The 17,029-nt window shown below is 39.9% G+C and overlaps 2 protein-coding genes across 6 annotated transcripts in view; both read left to right on the forward strand.

The window, feature by feature from the left end:
• Window positions 1–5,176, forward strand: part of LOC148540633 (signal transducer and activator of transcription 5B) — a 269,679-nt gene extending 264,503 nt beyond the window's left edge. For both annotated transcript variants that reach the window (XM_088442457.1, XM_088442458.1), the window contains exon 20: window positions 903–5,176. In XM_088442457.1, coding sequence (XP_088298583.1) covers window positions 903–1,032 — 130 coding nt within the window. In that variant the 3' untranslated portion in view covers window positions 1,033–5,176. The remainder of the gene's footprint in view (window positions 1–902) is intronic.
• A 10,873-nt stretch (window positions 5,177–16,049) lies between these two features.
• The window catches only part of GHDC (GH3 domain containing), a 69,194-nt gene continuing 68,214 nt past the window's right edge, over window positions 16,050–17,029 (forward strand). For all 4 annotated transcript variants that reach the window (XM_088442460.1, XM_088442461.1, XM_088442464.1 and 1 more), the window contains exon 1: window positions 16,050–16,119. In XM_088442460.1, coding sequence (XP_088298586.1) covers window positions 16,054–16,119 — 66 coding nt within the window. In that variant the 5' untranslated portion in view covers window positions 16,050–16,053. The remainder of the gene's footprint in view (window positions 16,120–17,029) is intronic.

Below are 17,029 nucleotides of genomic sequence, written 5' to 3' on the forward strand. Positions count from 1 at the left end.
GGAGGGTGTTATTACTGTATTATTCTGTATATCCGCTTTTGATAAAGATATGGAAGTATCAAAATGTGTTAAGCATGAACAAGGTGATCAGAGACCTCATTATCCATTGGACCCCTGGTGTGATGAAAAGAAGTTCTTTTGGATAGTATCAAAAGTAATCAGGCTGTTTAAAAGAGGAGGGGGCCAGTGTGCAAACTTCTTGCAGGCCCTCTCCATTCTGTGCATGTGCAGGTCTCTGGTAACATGGCACCCGCGACATGGTCCTGGAGACTTCTCTACTGCGAACGCGCAAATCTCTTGGAAAGTGGCCGCCACACCATTCTCCCGTCGATTTATGTTGCTTCTGCAGCATCCACGTGGAATTCCGGAGAGCTAAGTACTAAGCGTGGGTACAGAGAGGGCCCATGTGCACAGCACATCCTATACCCATTGTAGATACACCAATGAAAGTAATGTAATGCCCCCCACCAACTCAGTCCCACCCCCCCCTGCTCCTACCTGCCTCCATACTTAAATCGTTTCCGGTGGCGGGCGTGTCCCTCCTCCTCTCAGCTGATACTAGGCCTAGCAGTGGGAGCTATTGGGGTGCACTATATATGTGCTCCAATAGTTCCATATATATATATGTGTGTATATGTCCTCATCAATACAAAAATATAAATCCAAGGGTGCACTCACCAGCGCTCTTAAAAGTGACTTTTTAATTCATCATAGCAGCATAACAAAGTTAGAGCACCAACATTTCTGTCCCACACGTGGACCTTTGTCAAGATATCTTGTTGATAAGTCACTTTTGAGAAGACTTGTGAGTGCACATCTGGATTTATATATATACACATACACATTATCTTCATTCATTACAGCACTGTTCCAGACTGTTCTTACCACTGTTGTTTCTGTAGTGCTGACTCCGTTCTGGACCCTGATGGAGAGTTTGAATTGGATGACAGCATGGATGTGGCAAGACATGTTGAGGAGCTACTCCGAAGACCCCTGGATAACAGCCAGTGGATACCTCATGCCCAATCCTGACGACTCCCTACCCCAAAGCACACTGCCTTCAATAATCAAAATGTGAATAGTTTTCACAAAAATTAATTTTGGTATTTTGTGCATGGTAATAAGTGCTTTGTTTTTTCCCCCTTTATTTTATGGTACTTTTAGACAACAAAAATGTATTTTTACATGTTTTCAGCTCTATTACTCTTTACATGGGTTGTCCATTTTTGGACAGCAGTCCCTCTTTCTGATTTTCTCCCCCATGGAGCATATAGGAGGAGCTCCAGACCCCTTACAACACAGGAAATTGCGTTGCATATTTGAGCTTGTAGGCCAGAAATTTGCTCAGTTTGTCTTGTCCTCTCCAGTAGATCTGAACAGAAGAATTCTATTGAGGAGCACGGGACTGGAGGCGTCCTGCTCTCTGTGTTCTCAGCAAAATACATATAGAAAGAGGGAGTGTAATCCTCAAATGGATGACACCATAAAATTTTATTTGAGGATTTTATCTTAGTGTCAATATAATCCTTAAACTGCTTGAGTGGACTGTAAAACATTGCAGAGCAATAGGGTGCAGATGCCACAAGCATAATAGGGGACTTGGTCTAGTAAATCAGATTAAGCTAAATGTCAATCATGTTTACTTAGCAAAATATGTAGAATGTTCTCCTCCATATCTGAACCTCAATGTGAAAGGGTTAAAAGGTGAGAGAGATAATAAACTCTATTTAGGCTTTAGCATATATATAAAAAATTATAATGTTTTTGCTTGCCTGATCTGGTATCTTTAGTTTTGAGGTTCCCAATGTTAAATACATATTATGACCATCAGTAAAATATTTTAACAAATATAATTTCCTTAAAAATCTTAGAGGTTCTGCCTCACAAGACATTGTGCAAAGTGCAGTATGGTATATGAGGAACCTTTCTGTAGTTTTGTTAAAATGGATCAAAGCAGCAATTCTGACTTGAGGTTTGGGCACATGGTAACTACTGTATACCACTGCCTCTCATTCAGCTCTGCAGGAACAATTGATAATGCAACTGTGCGAGTTGTTTCCCGCTGCCTGGCTCAATTCAGCAGGAGATTTCAGCTTTGTGGTCTTCTGTACGTGATTTCAGTGAAGACCTATCTACAAATGACTAACAAACTTGCTAATTGCTCTGCTTTATGTAATTATCATTATTAAACACCATGATTATCTTCAATTTCCCATGAATGCGCCATTTTAATGGAACACTAGGGGCCCCCATTAAATTATTATAGACAATGGCCAATTTCCCAGGTGTTTACAATAATCCCTATATGGCCATATTTGTAGCTGCAGGGCGTGACATTGGGCCTGATACAGAGGTGTATGATAATGCATATGCAGTAGCGTTTGTTCAGCTGTGATTTATATTGAGACGCCTATTAATGGCATCTCAAGTCCAGCTGAATTCATAACAGATGCACCATTGCTCGCAGAATCTATGTTCTGAGCAACCCTATGGTCACTGAGAATGTCCAATGGAAGTAAGCCGCTGGGGCCTTAACCACTGCGTACAAATTTGAAGAGACAGACATGCCTGCATTTAGGCCCATCCCCCACCCACGCTACCTCCCACAAACGCTCTGCGTCCACCTCTGAATGCGGCCCATTGTGATTGGCACAGTACTTTGTGATAGTTGTTATAGGGTAAGAAAGTAGCTTTTTCAGAAACAGTGTTCCTAATTCAGGTAAAGCAAACATGAATGTGTTAATGAAGGGGGGGAGGGGGGGCTGCTGCTGCTTTAAAAGTAGGGTTAGTACATGTATTTGTGAGATTTTATTGTATATTTACCCTGCAATGTACTTGTTCACAAAGTCTCCCAAAATCTCTGTGGGATCCCATCTGGAAGTTGCCTATTCTGATTATCTTCGGGATACTGCCAATACTGGACGTAGTGCTAAATATAGATTAAATATATACCTAGGCTACAAAAAGTAACATTGCTTTAAAATGCATGAAACACAACATAGTGAAAAATGCAGTTTGTTTGTACACATTAATAGCTTAGAACCCAGCATGTCTTAGCTACTGTATGTGCACGTACCTTTTTATATGATAAAAGCCATGAAAATGTTTTCTAAGAATACATTTTAAAACATGCTAGTTGGTAGCATCCTGGCTGCTTTTCAGGTGAACAAGCCTTGGTGAGCCAGTGTATTAGAATACAGTCAGATTATTTTTCTCATTCCAAAGAAGAAACAGTATATCTATAACTTCTCTGTTTTTTAACTGGGCAGTCAATTCAGGAACTATGGCCTTTCTACTGTGTATGCTGGGTGCATATGGGAAAGGTGCACAGCTTCACAATGCTATTCTTGTATAGGGGCATAAATATCCAGGACCCCTGTATTGCTGAAGGCAAGTTATTTTGGTCGGACAATGCCACACTCATACTGTATACGTGCCTTTCTTTTTATATGATTATTGGACATTTTACAATTCTGGACCTTGAATTTAAGTCTAGTTCTCCCTATCATCTCTCATTCTTATTGCTTCAGTTTTTGATAGTGCACCACTTCTGTCAGAGCTGATGTCAGCATTCCTTATAGCCAAACCGAAAGCCACTTATGACGGCATTAATGTAAACCAAGCCATAAGAATGACACAAACCGATTAGCATCTCGTTTCTGATATATTCTTACACATGGTTTTGTTATGATTTTGTTTACTGTGTATATGTATATAATAATTTTGGTTGTAGGTTCATTTGGTCAATGACAGGAAAGCGTTAAAAATCTGTTATACTAAAACTTAACTAAAGAACAAACCAGACTGCATCCACTGGCATTTGAAATGCGGCTTACATTTGCTAAAACACAATACACAAACCGTATTTGACATGTATGTATTATATGTTTCACTGAGATGGAAGTAGAAGTTTTCAAGTTAAATGCACGTAAATCACAAATGTATGGTCTCATTTGGAACGATTTTTATATTCTCAGCAGTTTATGCATTGAACATGTTTTAGCGTATGTTAAATGCACCTAGATTTAATGCCAGTGGGTATGTTATTCTTCTCCTAAAATCCAATTCAAGAAAGTTATAACGCAAATGGGCAATTGATTAAAGACTTAAAATCATAAGTCATAAACACTTATTTTTATGTCAGTAATGAGGAAGACTGGGGAGACTTAAATCCAGTCAGATTTGGGTGAAATCAACCAGTTCTTATCTCTTGAATATTGTTTCTCGTGTGTGAACTCATTCCTCTGCTGAATGCTTTACATCCATTTCTAGCTACTTCTGCATCATATTAGTCACGGTTTTAGTGTTGTATAGAGATTTGAAAAAATAAAATACATTTAAAAATCTAAAATGTTCAAAAAAAAAAAAAACAATTGATTAGAAAAAACAGCACTCAGGACATAGATATAAATATGTACATATATATCTTTTTAAATACAGGTCTCTGTAATCGATACAAGATGTTTTTGAATGTTAGATTTTTATCTAAGGTTTCGACAAAGACAGAGAAATGCTATATTTACAAACATGCAACGTTTAAATTTAACACAGCAAATCTCAGCGGATCTTATAGTTATATGGGCTACCACTATTTGTTAAATGTGGTTAGGTGTGCCTTATCAAAGCAGAAATTCCCTCAAACATGTTACATAGATGTGTGGCCATCCCTTACTATGGCTTATACTTTTTTTTTTTTTTTTACCATTGAAGATTGTAAAATGGCTGCCACAAAGAATTTATATCAAGGGCAGAGGTATTTCTGTTATCAGAACACATTGAATTTAGACATACACAAACATTGTGAAGGTTAATGTCTATTAGCCACTCAGCTGTAAAATAATAGTGTACTGAAAAATAGAATCATGTTTTTCTTTTAGTAAAACCATTTTACTGCCAGAAATAGGCTGGTAATGTCAGCAGAGCCTCATACTGGCATCCTATGAAATAGCTAGGTAATAGTTTTTCTTGGGAAATGTTTTCTTGCTATTTTTTATTTTTTTTGCTCTGAATGTTTGAAACCTATTTGCCTAAAAAAATCATGGTTTATGTTTGCCCCTTTCTTGCTGTTATATGTTTTTTGCCCTTCTATATTTACTCTTTTATTCAGCAGATTAAATTGTGTGTTTTGTGCATCTGTGACTTTTATTTTGGAAATAAATTGTATTTTCCATTAGAAAATAAATGATTTGGTTTTGTGTTTATTTTTCCTCAACCTCATCCTAATATGTTAATTCATTGTTTCTGGATAGCATTGAGACTTATTGCACAAGATTTCAAAGTGTCCACTAAGATGGGCTTCATGCTAGTGACTTTGTGTATATGTCTATATGTACACTAAATATAGTAGTTATTATTCAGACCAAATATATGATGAAAGCACTCACAGAGCTTAAATAAGTAAAATATTTTAAATAAATACTCAGTGGCTTGGTAGAATGTAGCCCACCTTCATCAATGGATTCACCCATGAGAAAAAAAGATACAAAACTGGTGGGGAGCGTTTTGGTTTGCTAGCAACAGAGTACAATTTCAAGAGTACCTAAAATTACAGGGTAAGCCTGGCCCACTGCTGTCGATAAGCGTAATCATAGCAGTACTGAGTGCCTCATTGTTGTGTTAAATTGATCGATGTGGGCTGCACCCAAAGAAACAAAGGTTTATTTTATTAACCTATTTTACTTTCCTAAGCCATACAAGTGCTTCCATCCTACTTTGGTCGTCTTTCATGGAATGCAACCAGGTGACTATTTGTTGATTGCAAGTGCGCTTATTATTTAATATTTAGTTACATTCCAAATCTTAATAAGATCAACACAGGGGGACATTTTCAGGGATGGGGGGGATCAGTGTCATTGACCCACCTGTAACACTTCTCCTTTCTACCCAACTACTGCTGGCCATGGCACATTTGGCAGTGAGACGCAGTTCACAGACATATCATCTATACACACTGGCCGACGGCCAGCAGATATATTGATATTATTGATATAATTGATGGGCCAATATATATCGGCTAGTGCGTAACCAGCATTAGGCCTCAAAGCTGGTCAGCGGCCAAGCAGACTGATTAGTGCTAACACCTTCATTAAAACCTGTAGTAGTTAAACAAGCTGATTTGATTTTGATACTGGCCCAGTGACCAGTAAATTCTTTACACTTATATTTAGTAATTTCACCGTTTTACAAGAAGAGAGGGATGGTTGACGGAGCTCAGTAAGTAAACAGGGTAATTTGATCCCCTCCCCCCAAAGGAACATTTGGAATTAAGAATGTTGATTGTTTCTCCATGGAACAGCATAAATGCTGTATAATTTAGTTAACCATGACTATAACAGATATTGAGATGGCCTTTAAAGTGTAGCAGTAATAATTTGTGAAGTTAGTGGCACCGTAGATTATTTTCCACTGTTGGTGTAATTCAAGGGGATGATTATGATGTGTTAATCCAAAATCAGAGTAATCTGGTCATCTAAAACCTTTTTTTCCCATCCCTATTTATAACACCCATCACTATTGCACTATAAATAAAGTTTGTACTAAAATTGGCTGGTTTCTTGTGGTCTTGTTGCAGGTGGGGATTCACCTCTCTTTGTGTCGGGTTTGAAAACCGGTTCTAACAAAAAATTTCCTTCCCCAGAAGAACTTGGACTATTGCTCTACATTATGCGCTCCATAAATATACTTTATAGTTGCATCCCAAGTACAGACGTGTCCTAATACACTGTGGTTTCAGTTGCACCAAACAGTCCCTCTCTGAATGCCTGGTCCTGGGTGACTCGGTATATATGTATACAGATCCTCATACATCTAGCCTCCTTGTGCGTTAAACAGCCTTCTAATTGCGCCATCGCGTGGCGTAACTTGTTAGCACCGAGCATCTGTTTGACTTTTTACCTTCAAATGCGTCTTATTTAAACACTGATGCGAATACTTGTGCTGATAAAATGATATGCAGAATGCCTAGGTTCCTTGTGCATCTGCAGGTGTATCTGTATGCGAAATGCTACGTTACAGTGTTAAAGCTGCTGACACTGTAACGTAGCATTTCACATGCTGTTACACCTGCAGACTCACAGACAATATAGTTACGCTGCATATCATTTTAATGAGCAGAAGCTGCTTGTGCTAGCTATTTGTATCACTGTGTGAATTAGGCGCATTTGAAGGTAAAAGGCGCACAAAAGACGCTCTGTGCTACCGAGGCACATGGAGCTCCCGCGTTGTGTGGCGCGACTTCTAGTGCATGGAGAATAGATGTATGTGGACACATCTGTATGAAGTGCTACGATGCAGTGGCTTCATTTTTTTCCGTTATGCTGTATTTGCAACTTTGTACATGTTCAAAACTAATTTCTGTTCACTTAAAATCGCATCCCTAGTACACACTGAGTGGCGTTTCGCCGCTTCTGTGATACAAATAAGATGCAAAATTGAAAGCAAAAAGGCAATGAGAAAGCTAAAGTGGGTATATCTTGAGGAGTGTAGACTGACCAAAATTGCTTCGATACCCACCTAGAATCATTCTAAGTGACTAACGTGAGTGCCAGAACACACATTGAGCCATGTGCGTGATGATATTTTATTTTAGAAGATCTGGGACATATGAGTCTCCCTATTTAGGATTTTTGTGTGGAATACGTTTTGATCCTAGTTTTCTGTCTGCGAAAATACATTTTGTGATAAATTGTTAACTTTTTTGAGGGACTTTGAAGGTATCTGGATTGGAAGCTCCTGCCACATGTATAAGAGTTTAGGAGTAATGCTTGTTTTGATTGCCACAATGCAGCGAAGCCACATTGTTCACAGTTTATTCCTGCCTGCCATTCTGACTTGTCTGAGCCTAGTAAGTGGGGTAAGTTAGCATCATACTGTACAATTGGCTGTATGCTAGTAGACCTGGTATATCATGTTTCAGCCTACCATTGGAATGTCAAACTTTAAGCATTCGTTTCATGTTCAGAGGTTTATTCAAATCTAAAATCTCTGATTTGTCTAAGTAACTTAAAAAGGATAGACTCAATTTTGGGTCTTGAATTCACACAGTAAGTTCCAGACTTAAATATATTCTTCAATATTTTGTTATTAAAAGAGTAATTTGTTTATTCAGTTACAGATAGCAAACAATACCAACATCAATCAATTTACCTATAAACTCAGTTAGTGCATTTGTCATACCAGCTGCCGCCAATTATTTAATCTTACAATACCACTCTCAATACCTCCTCTTTATAAGTGTGTGGTTTGAAATGCATTACATATTTCTATAATTAAAAATACGCATTCTGTTTATTGGTCCCATTATTATTAATGAATTATCAAACATATATATACAGTACCTTGCAAAAGTATTCACCCCCTTGACTTTTTCCCTTTTTTGTTACAATACAAACTGTAATTTATTTTTTTTAATCTTAATTTTATGTGATGGATCTGCTCAAAATAGTCTAATTTGGTGAAGTGAAATGAGAAAAATATATATAAAAAACAATCTTTATAAATAAAATTCTGAAAATTGTCATGTGCATATGTAATCATCCCCTTTGCTATGAAGCCCCTCAAAAGTTCTGGTGCAACCAATTACCTTCAGAAGTCACATAATTAGTGAAATGAAGTCCACCTGTGTGAAATCTAAGTGTCACATGATCTGTCAGTATAAACACACCTTTTCTGAAAGGCCCCAGAGGCTGCAACACCACTAAGCAAAGAGGCATCACACCATGAAGACCAAGGAGCTCTCCAAACAAGTCAGGGACAAAGTTGTTGAGAAGTACAATTCTGGGTTGGGTTTATAAAAAAAATATCCAAATCTTTGATGATCCCCCGGAGCACCATCAAATCCATCGTCCTCAAGTGGAAAGAACATGGTACCACAACAAACCTGCCAAGAGAGGGCCGCCCACCAAAACTCACAGACCGGGCAAGGAGGCCATTAATCAGAGAGGTAAAATAGTGACCAAAGGTAACCCTGAAGGAGCTGCAGAGTTCCACAGCAGAGACTGGTCTATCTGTGCATGTGACCACAATAAGCCGTACACTCCATAGAGCTGGGCTTTATGGAAGAGTGGCCAGAAAAAAGCCATTACTTAGTGATAAAAATAAGAAGACACGATTTGAGTTTGCCAAAAGGCATGTGGGCGACTCCCCAAATGTATGGAGGGAAGGTGCTCTGGTCAGATGAGACTAAAATTTAACTTTTCGTCCACCAAGAAAAACACTGGCGCAAACCCAACACATCCGATCACCCCAAGAACACCATCCCCATAGTGAAACATGGTGGTGGCAGCATCATGCTGTGGGAATGTTTTTCAGCAGCAGGGACTGCGAAACTGATTTGAGTCGAGGAAAAGATGGATGGTGCTAAATGCAAGGATATTCTTGAGCAAAACTTGTTTCAGTCTGCCTGTGATTTGAGACTGGGACGGAGGTTCACCTTCCAGCAGGACAATGACCCAAAGCATACTGCTAAAGCAACACTCGAGTGGTTTAAGTGGAAACATTTAAATGTGTTGGAATGGCCTAGTCAAAGCCCATATCTCAATCCAATTGAGAATCTGTGGTCAGACTTGAAAATTGCTGTTCACAAGTGGAAACCATCCAACATGAAGGAGCTGGAGTAGTTTTGCCGTGAAGAATGGGCATAAAGGGGCGTAGCCTGGTAGCCATCTTAGAGAGACATGAATTTGGTGAGCTCCTGCTTCAGGGGCTGAATATCACATATTTCACCACTGGGCTATTTGGATACCTGTCCGACCGACCCTCCAGAAGAACCATTCTGCCTGGAGTGGCCCCTCTCAACACTTACTGACACTCACTGATAGGCGTGCAGCCTCTCCCCCACTGTGCTCGACTATCGGAGCTCCTGACACCACCGACCGTTCACGTCCTCCATGTCTGTGTTGGGGTATGCACGTCACCGCCGGCGTACATGCACAAGTTTTACAGTTCCCTTTACTACTGTGCAGTCCCACTCTCCTCTCTACTAATTGCCACTTCCCTGGACCTGACTGATATACAAAGAAGAAATACTCATCTGCATGAACTTTTGCACCACTTTAATCCCTATGAGGATCCAGGGAGAGACCATGTGACTGCTCTCTGATTTGCTACTCGATATGACCTAATGTTTTTCTAATGCCAGGCCGCAGGGAGTCGCCGTTTATGGGGTCTCCACTGCCGTATCGTGTCTATAACCTGATGTCGCTGATTGTGACCCATGCTAATGTCTGCTGAATTTTACGCTACATTATGGTCAAAAATAAAAGACCAGCTCAAAAAGGTAACGCACCTCTTCCGAAGGAGTCCCAGGCAGATCTAAGACCATTTCTGCATCGCACTCCAGCCAAACTCACTGCAGATCCTACCACTTTCAGCTCCCCACCAATCTCCACGATGTCCCTACATAATGAAGATCAATCTCGCTCGTCTTCTGAGAAAGATAAGGTTTTACAGGACATTTTGTCTTTCATGAAAACATTACCCACGAAACAAGATCTTCAAGACACCAACCGACAGCAACTAGCTATCGTCCGGCGAGATATATCGCAGATTTCTGACCGTGTTATTTCTCTAGAAGACCATCAAGACTCAACGGACGCATATATGGCTTCCTTGAAGGACATAATCTCTGCCCAAACAAAGAAATTTATGTAATACACTTAAGGATGACAGATCTTGATAACAGAGGTCGAAGAAATAACGTACGTATCAGGGGCCTTCCTGAAGACATCCCCCAAACGGGTCTAGTGGATGCGCTCACAAAAATATTTAATGAAATCTGGGAAATGAGCTTATCACCTTCGTTAGAGCACACCGGGCTCTGAAACCAAGAGGTTTTCTTGCTGAACGCCCACGCGATGTCATCTGCCATTTACACTATTATTCGCAGAAAGATGAAATCATATGCAAAGCTAGACAGTTGGATGGAGTCGACTTTAATGGCACGGTGATCCATATCTACCAAGACTTGTCCTGGTGCATTCTCTATCAGCGCAAATCCCTCAAACCTGTTACGGATGAACTCCGCAAGCGTCAACTGAAATATAGATGGGGCTTCCCCTTTGTAACCATAGCTATAATATTTTAATTTCTACATGTTTTAAGCACAATTCAAGCAGCAAATGTACCATGCATGTTTATTTTTAGAGATTGGCCAACTTTTAGGGGGCATGCAGGTTGAGCAGGTCCTTAAAAGACATTGGTACAGTGTTAAGCTCATTTTTAAGCAGTTAGTAATAGAAATACCTTATATGGTGTAAAGCAGATCACATACAAAAGAGTGTACTCAGCAAGAATAAGGATATATCAACAGTGGTGACCTATGGAGAAGGGAAAGGTGTTCTAACGTAGAATCCATGATGAAGGATGGAGAATTCCTGTACGGCAGTGTGACTGACATGCATTTGTGCTGAGATGCCTGCAAGACTGACCCATCACCATCCATTATCGATATGTGAAGCAGACTTCCCATGAATGAAGATATGAAGCACATGTGTGACCACATATAAGTTGAGTATTGCTGGACCAATATACTGTAATTCTACCTATGTTTTGTACTTTGATAATAAACTGCTGTTTGTTATGCGTATCTTTACTCAATTACGTGATATTTCTTCACCGATAACCGTGTGTTATAAGCATCCCACTGGGAACATAAATGGCGTAGCTGGCAGGATATCGCTGTAAATACCGTAATTGAGTAATGTGACTGATATTTCTTCACTGATAACCGTGTGTTATAAATAAATATCCCACTGGGAACACCCTTCAACCTTCATGTTTCTCCTTCCAGAAAGCTACACACCCTAGCCTCTTTTTCTGATCTTCCCTCTTTCTGTTCTGGACTTGGCCTGCCAAAGCTTGACCTACCTAATTGGGAATTCGATCTACCTGAATTAAAAGTACCGCAACGGCCTGAGAGGAATGGGCAAAAATCCCAGGGGCAAGATGTGGCAAGCTCATAGAGTTTATCCAAAGCGACTTGCAGCTGTAATTGCCGCAAAAGGTGGCTCGACAAAGTACTGACTTTAGGGGGGTGAATAGTTATGCACGCTGAAGTTTTCTGTTATGTTATCCTAAATGTTGTTTGATTCACAATATAAAAAAAACACAACTTCACAGTTGTAGGCATGTTCTGTGAATGAAATGATGCACACCTTCAAACAATCCATTTTAATTCCAGGTTGTGAGGCAACAAAACATGAAAAATGCAAAGAGGGGTGAATACGTTTGCAAGGCACTGTATAGAACTGGCACATTGAGCTGACCTAGTTTTTAGATTGCACACTGATAGCAATAGATTTATTGATCCCTGGTGTATATTACTGTGATCAATGGTCCTCCTGATATTGTCTGAGGACGGTTGAGCAAGTATAAAGCCTAACTGGTCTGGATGCACAAGAGAAGCCATGACTGATCGCGGCCTGGTTGTCAACATTTTAACAAGCAGTTTCAAGTCAACAGTATCATTGAGATCTGTCTAAAACTGTGAGTCATTAGAATCTCATTCTGGTATCTATACCAACGCTCTCTCTGGTCTGGTAGTGGCCCCATCAAACATGGAACATTGCATGATCAAGTTAAATAAATCCTAAATCAAGGGAACCAGGACCCCCCCCACAAATTTCTTGAATCACAGCACCCTAGAGTGTCAGCATTTTGTTCAGAGCACCCCTAGGCCAAAAGTTTCTTATTGAGAAATTCAGAAAACAATATAAAATTAATAAAATGGTGCTTACCCTTAGGTTCAGTTATGTTGTGGTGGACAGGGTTGTGCTTCTGTTTGTCCATATATGTTATTATTGGCAGCCAACAGCTCTGGTTTTGTCTTTCAAATTTACATGCATTATTTGGTACTGGACCACCAACTTGTCGCACCCCTGTAAGTGCCCTGTGGCATCCAGTTTGTGAACCACTGTGTCACAAACTGTGTGAGGTTTGGTTCCTAATACTATCTGCTGGGATATGCACTACCAAGACCAGGGGAAATGGAGTCTACACAAACAGGATTGGACTGCAGGTCACAACCACCTGTCCCTTTTTATAGCATGATAGGCTAGTAGCGGAATGCAAAAGGAGAATCCTCAAGCCAAGGACAGGTACACAGTGATGTCTACGAAAGGATACCTATTCACAACCCGGGAGTGGGTTGCGAGCTGTAAGTGGGAGAAAACGCCATCTGAAGATGGTGAATGCTCCCACATTCAAGCTCCAAAAATATTGTATTTTCGGAGCTTGATTAATTATGTCCTCATACTAGTGTATGGGGATAGTGGGCCATTCCGCGAGAGGAAGGTAAGGAGGAGATAGCAGTGATATCACCTGCTTTACACTTTTCATAAATTGCAGGTGTAAATGTTCATTTTCACTTTTGTAGTAATAAAGTGATGATGAATAGACCCCTTAGAGCTTTATTAGCGGTGGATTATGTAGATATGTTGTTTAATGTTATTATTATATCCCATAGGGCTCATCTGTCTCCATACAGCTATTACAAAATAGAACTGACAAATGACCACTCAAAACGGAATTGGATTGTATTACCGGCGGCTGTAAAACTACATTCTGACCATGGAATGGAGTATATTAGGAATCTTACTGAGGGGCAGCAAAACATGAAAAGGGGGCAAATGACTGCTTTTAGCAGTTTCAGCAGGTGCTCCAGATGCGGGTGCAGATTACGGTTTTCACTCATCATTGATATACTGCTTAAATTTAATAGAGGCTTCAAAGAAGGAAAATATAAGCAGTGGTTCTTTGAAACCTAGGTGAGTTTCATTCTTTTGGTTTCAGTGAAGACGCAAGTCTGAACATTATTGCATCATACCACCAGGTCTGTAACCACACAAGATCCATCAATTAATCTTAAACACAATTGGGAGAACCTGGAAACATATTTGCCTATATTTAAATCTTCACCACCACGGAACACCCCCCCCACCCCCCCCCCTTGTGATTTACAACATTGGACAGCAAAAGATGGGATCATGGTGATGCAATTTGCTCAATGAAGGAATCTAGGATTCTGGTTTCCCTGAAATTCTGGAGTATATTAGACATTACAGGAGAGTAGGCAAGTATGGCCTGCAATTTAGTTGCCAAGCATCCCATTAACTGCAATAACATACTATACCCCTTTTACACCGACCTAAAAATCCTGGGTTGGTGTAAATGGACCCACCCGACTTGAGGGACACTGGGATCCAACTCGGGTACTTTGCAGGGTTGGCCACGGGTCGTTCCCGTGCCACCCTGCAGTGTAAACTGTGCAATCCGGGTCAGGGTGACCCGGATCATGCCGTCCGATTGGCCGGCTTCAGTGGTGCTTGGAGATTACATCATCTCCAAGCATCCACTGCAACACCAAAGAGCCGGGTCACTGCAGACCCCGCTCCGGTGTGAACGACTCGGGAATATCCTGGGTCGGCGCAGCAGTCTAATACCCCTTTTACACCAGAGCAAAACCCTGGGTTTTTGCTGGGTCTACCCGGGTCGCAGCTCAGTGTAAAAAGGTCCCAGAAAATAACCCAGGTCAAGTGACCCAGCAATCCAACCCAGGTAGCTACCAGGGTTGGACCCGGGTAATGGTGCAGTGTAAACGGTGCAACCCAGGTTATCTGACCTGGGTCATGCCTAAAATGAGCTGATTGGTGGTTGTGGAGCATTCACCTCCAACTTTTTATGACCTCACAGGTTTAGGAGGGCAGACCTGGGAGTAATCCAGATTGAAAAGTGCAGTGTAAATGGGTCTCACCTGGGTCTGACCAGGGTTGGAACCATGTCCAAAAACCTAGGTCAGACCTGGGTTTTTGGTGGAAAAGAGGTATTAAAGTAAAGTGTCCTGGGTCTGATCCAGATTGGAACCCTGTTCCAACCCACGGGTCACACCCGGAACTTTGTTATATAAGAGGTATTACTTGCCTCCTCTTTTACTCTGTATTGGAATTCATAAGCTTTACAGATCTATCGTCCTTTTGAGTATTACCTTACTAATATGTGTCCAGCACAGTTGAAATTTTTTATCAAGCACTGGTGTTACTAGTTGATATGTTTGTATAATGGAATGTATTTGTGTCATGTTCTATATGAGTCAATAAATTATAATGTTAAAAATGGAATGGCGTTGAAGCTGTGTTACATATGGCTATGGGACATTAATAATTTCTAGTTACATCAGTGGTATAAGACAGAACAAAGAAAAAAAAGCTGCTAGCACCCTCAAATAAGAAATACTTGGCAACCTGTGGGCTGAAACTGATTTGCTTGCTTTGCACATCTGGAAACTTCTATCTTAAACCGGGAAGTTCAAACTGAAAAATTGCAGCAAAGTGAATGACTGGTCTTTTTTTTAGTAGCCCAACTATAAATCCAAATACAATGCATATTAGTTATTGTGGCATTTTATGTATTGCCCTGCGTATAGATATAAATACTAATGGTAGTGGCCTTATTATATAAGATGCATGCTTGTAGGGTGTAAGTTGAAAGTTCTCAAAATAAAATAATTATTTTCAGTCAGGTAACGTATTAGTTTGGTTAATCAATAGCATGTTTACTGAGGACATCTAGTGGTTATAACCGGTAACGCAAAAATAGATACAAATCTTGTCAAGTTAAAACGGCTTCAGCATATGAGAAAAAAAAAGCATACAATGCTAAAATGTGAATAGGAATATGGAAGACATTACTAAGGCAAATCACTACATATATAACCATACTTTTTGCAAATACAGTACAAATTTGTCATACTCCAATTTCCCTGGAAATTTCGATAACATCTGTTCTAACTTCTCACTGGCATATAACAAATTATAATACGTAGTTCAGTTTGATATCAAGATGACCACTAAAGAAGCCGTTCTCATAAACGCATTATTCACAGCAAAGACCATAATTTGACTTAATGAAAAATGGCTGCCTCTGGGTCAGATATTAACATGCCCTCAATTAAAATGTCTTATTGGTAAAGTCTATAAAGATTGAAACGGAAAAATGTTGCCAGAAACAAATATGGCTTCCTCTGTTTCCTTCTTCCGTCTTAGCAGCGTCCATGGCGAGATGGTGCAGGGAAGGCGTGGCTTCCGATTGTCATCATGTTTTCACTTCAGCTGGGAAGTAGTTAGTGTAAGTAAGGAGATCTTTCACTCCCGGTATAGGGAGAACGTATAGATTGCAGTTGTGTTACTATAACATAAACTCTACCAGCGTTTAATTGTAGTTCTGCTTTTTACATGTTAGTAATACAATCTTATATAGCGCAGCCACGGAATTGCTGCGCTATATAAGAAACTGTTAATAAATAAATCTAGTTTTCATGTCTCTTAATGATATACAGCAATTAGGCTTAATGTTCAGTAGTTGGTATGTAATAGCCAGCGATTCCATTTTTTATTTTGTGTAAAATATGTATATGACAAAATGTGCAGCGGTGTATATTTAATGATCGGAATAAAATAATAATTATCATACCTGGGAACGGCACGCTCTGGGGTTTACAGCAAGACAATAGCTCAGCTTTATTATTTTTATATCTGATGGTTTCATGGCTCCAAACACAAATCTAAAGTGCAGTGTAAAAATAAAACTAACCAGCTTGTGTGGGCTGCATGTTAAAGCAGATTTATATATATATATATATCCCTTGCATTGCATCATGGCTTGTCCAGGTACAGTTACTTGTTTTGTTTTATTTAGTTTTTTGCTTTGCTTTACGCCCAAGTCAGAATTAACTCCTCTGTTTTCCAATTACTTCCACTTTTTAGAGTGACCCTCGATGTTGGTGAATGTTATATCGCTAAATAAAACAAAAGCACAATTGTACATACTGTGAGTCTGAGTATACTATACAGTTTGATTTGAACATATGTTAATTCCTCTTAAAACTGAAAATTCAGTTTAATATCCTAAGTGTAACCCACCAATGGTGTTCAGGGACCTGTGGGAGAGCTTGTCACCATATACCACAGGTTAGTAAACTTTGGGGACCAGCTTCCACTTAGGACATTGCGCCCAAACTTGATTTTTGGCCAGGTTG

This window comes from Taudactylus pleione, unplaced genomic scaffold (genome assembly GCF_031769625.1).
Source record: "Taudactylus pleione unplaced genomic scaffold, aTauple2 ptg000018l, whole genome shotgun sequence".
Lineage (NCBI taxonomy): Eukaryota > Metazoa > Chordata > Amphibia > Anura > Myobatrachidae > Taudactylus > Taudactylus pleione.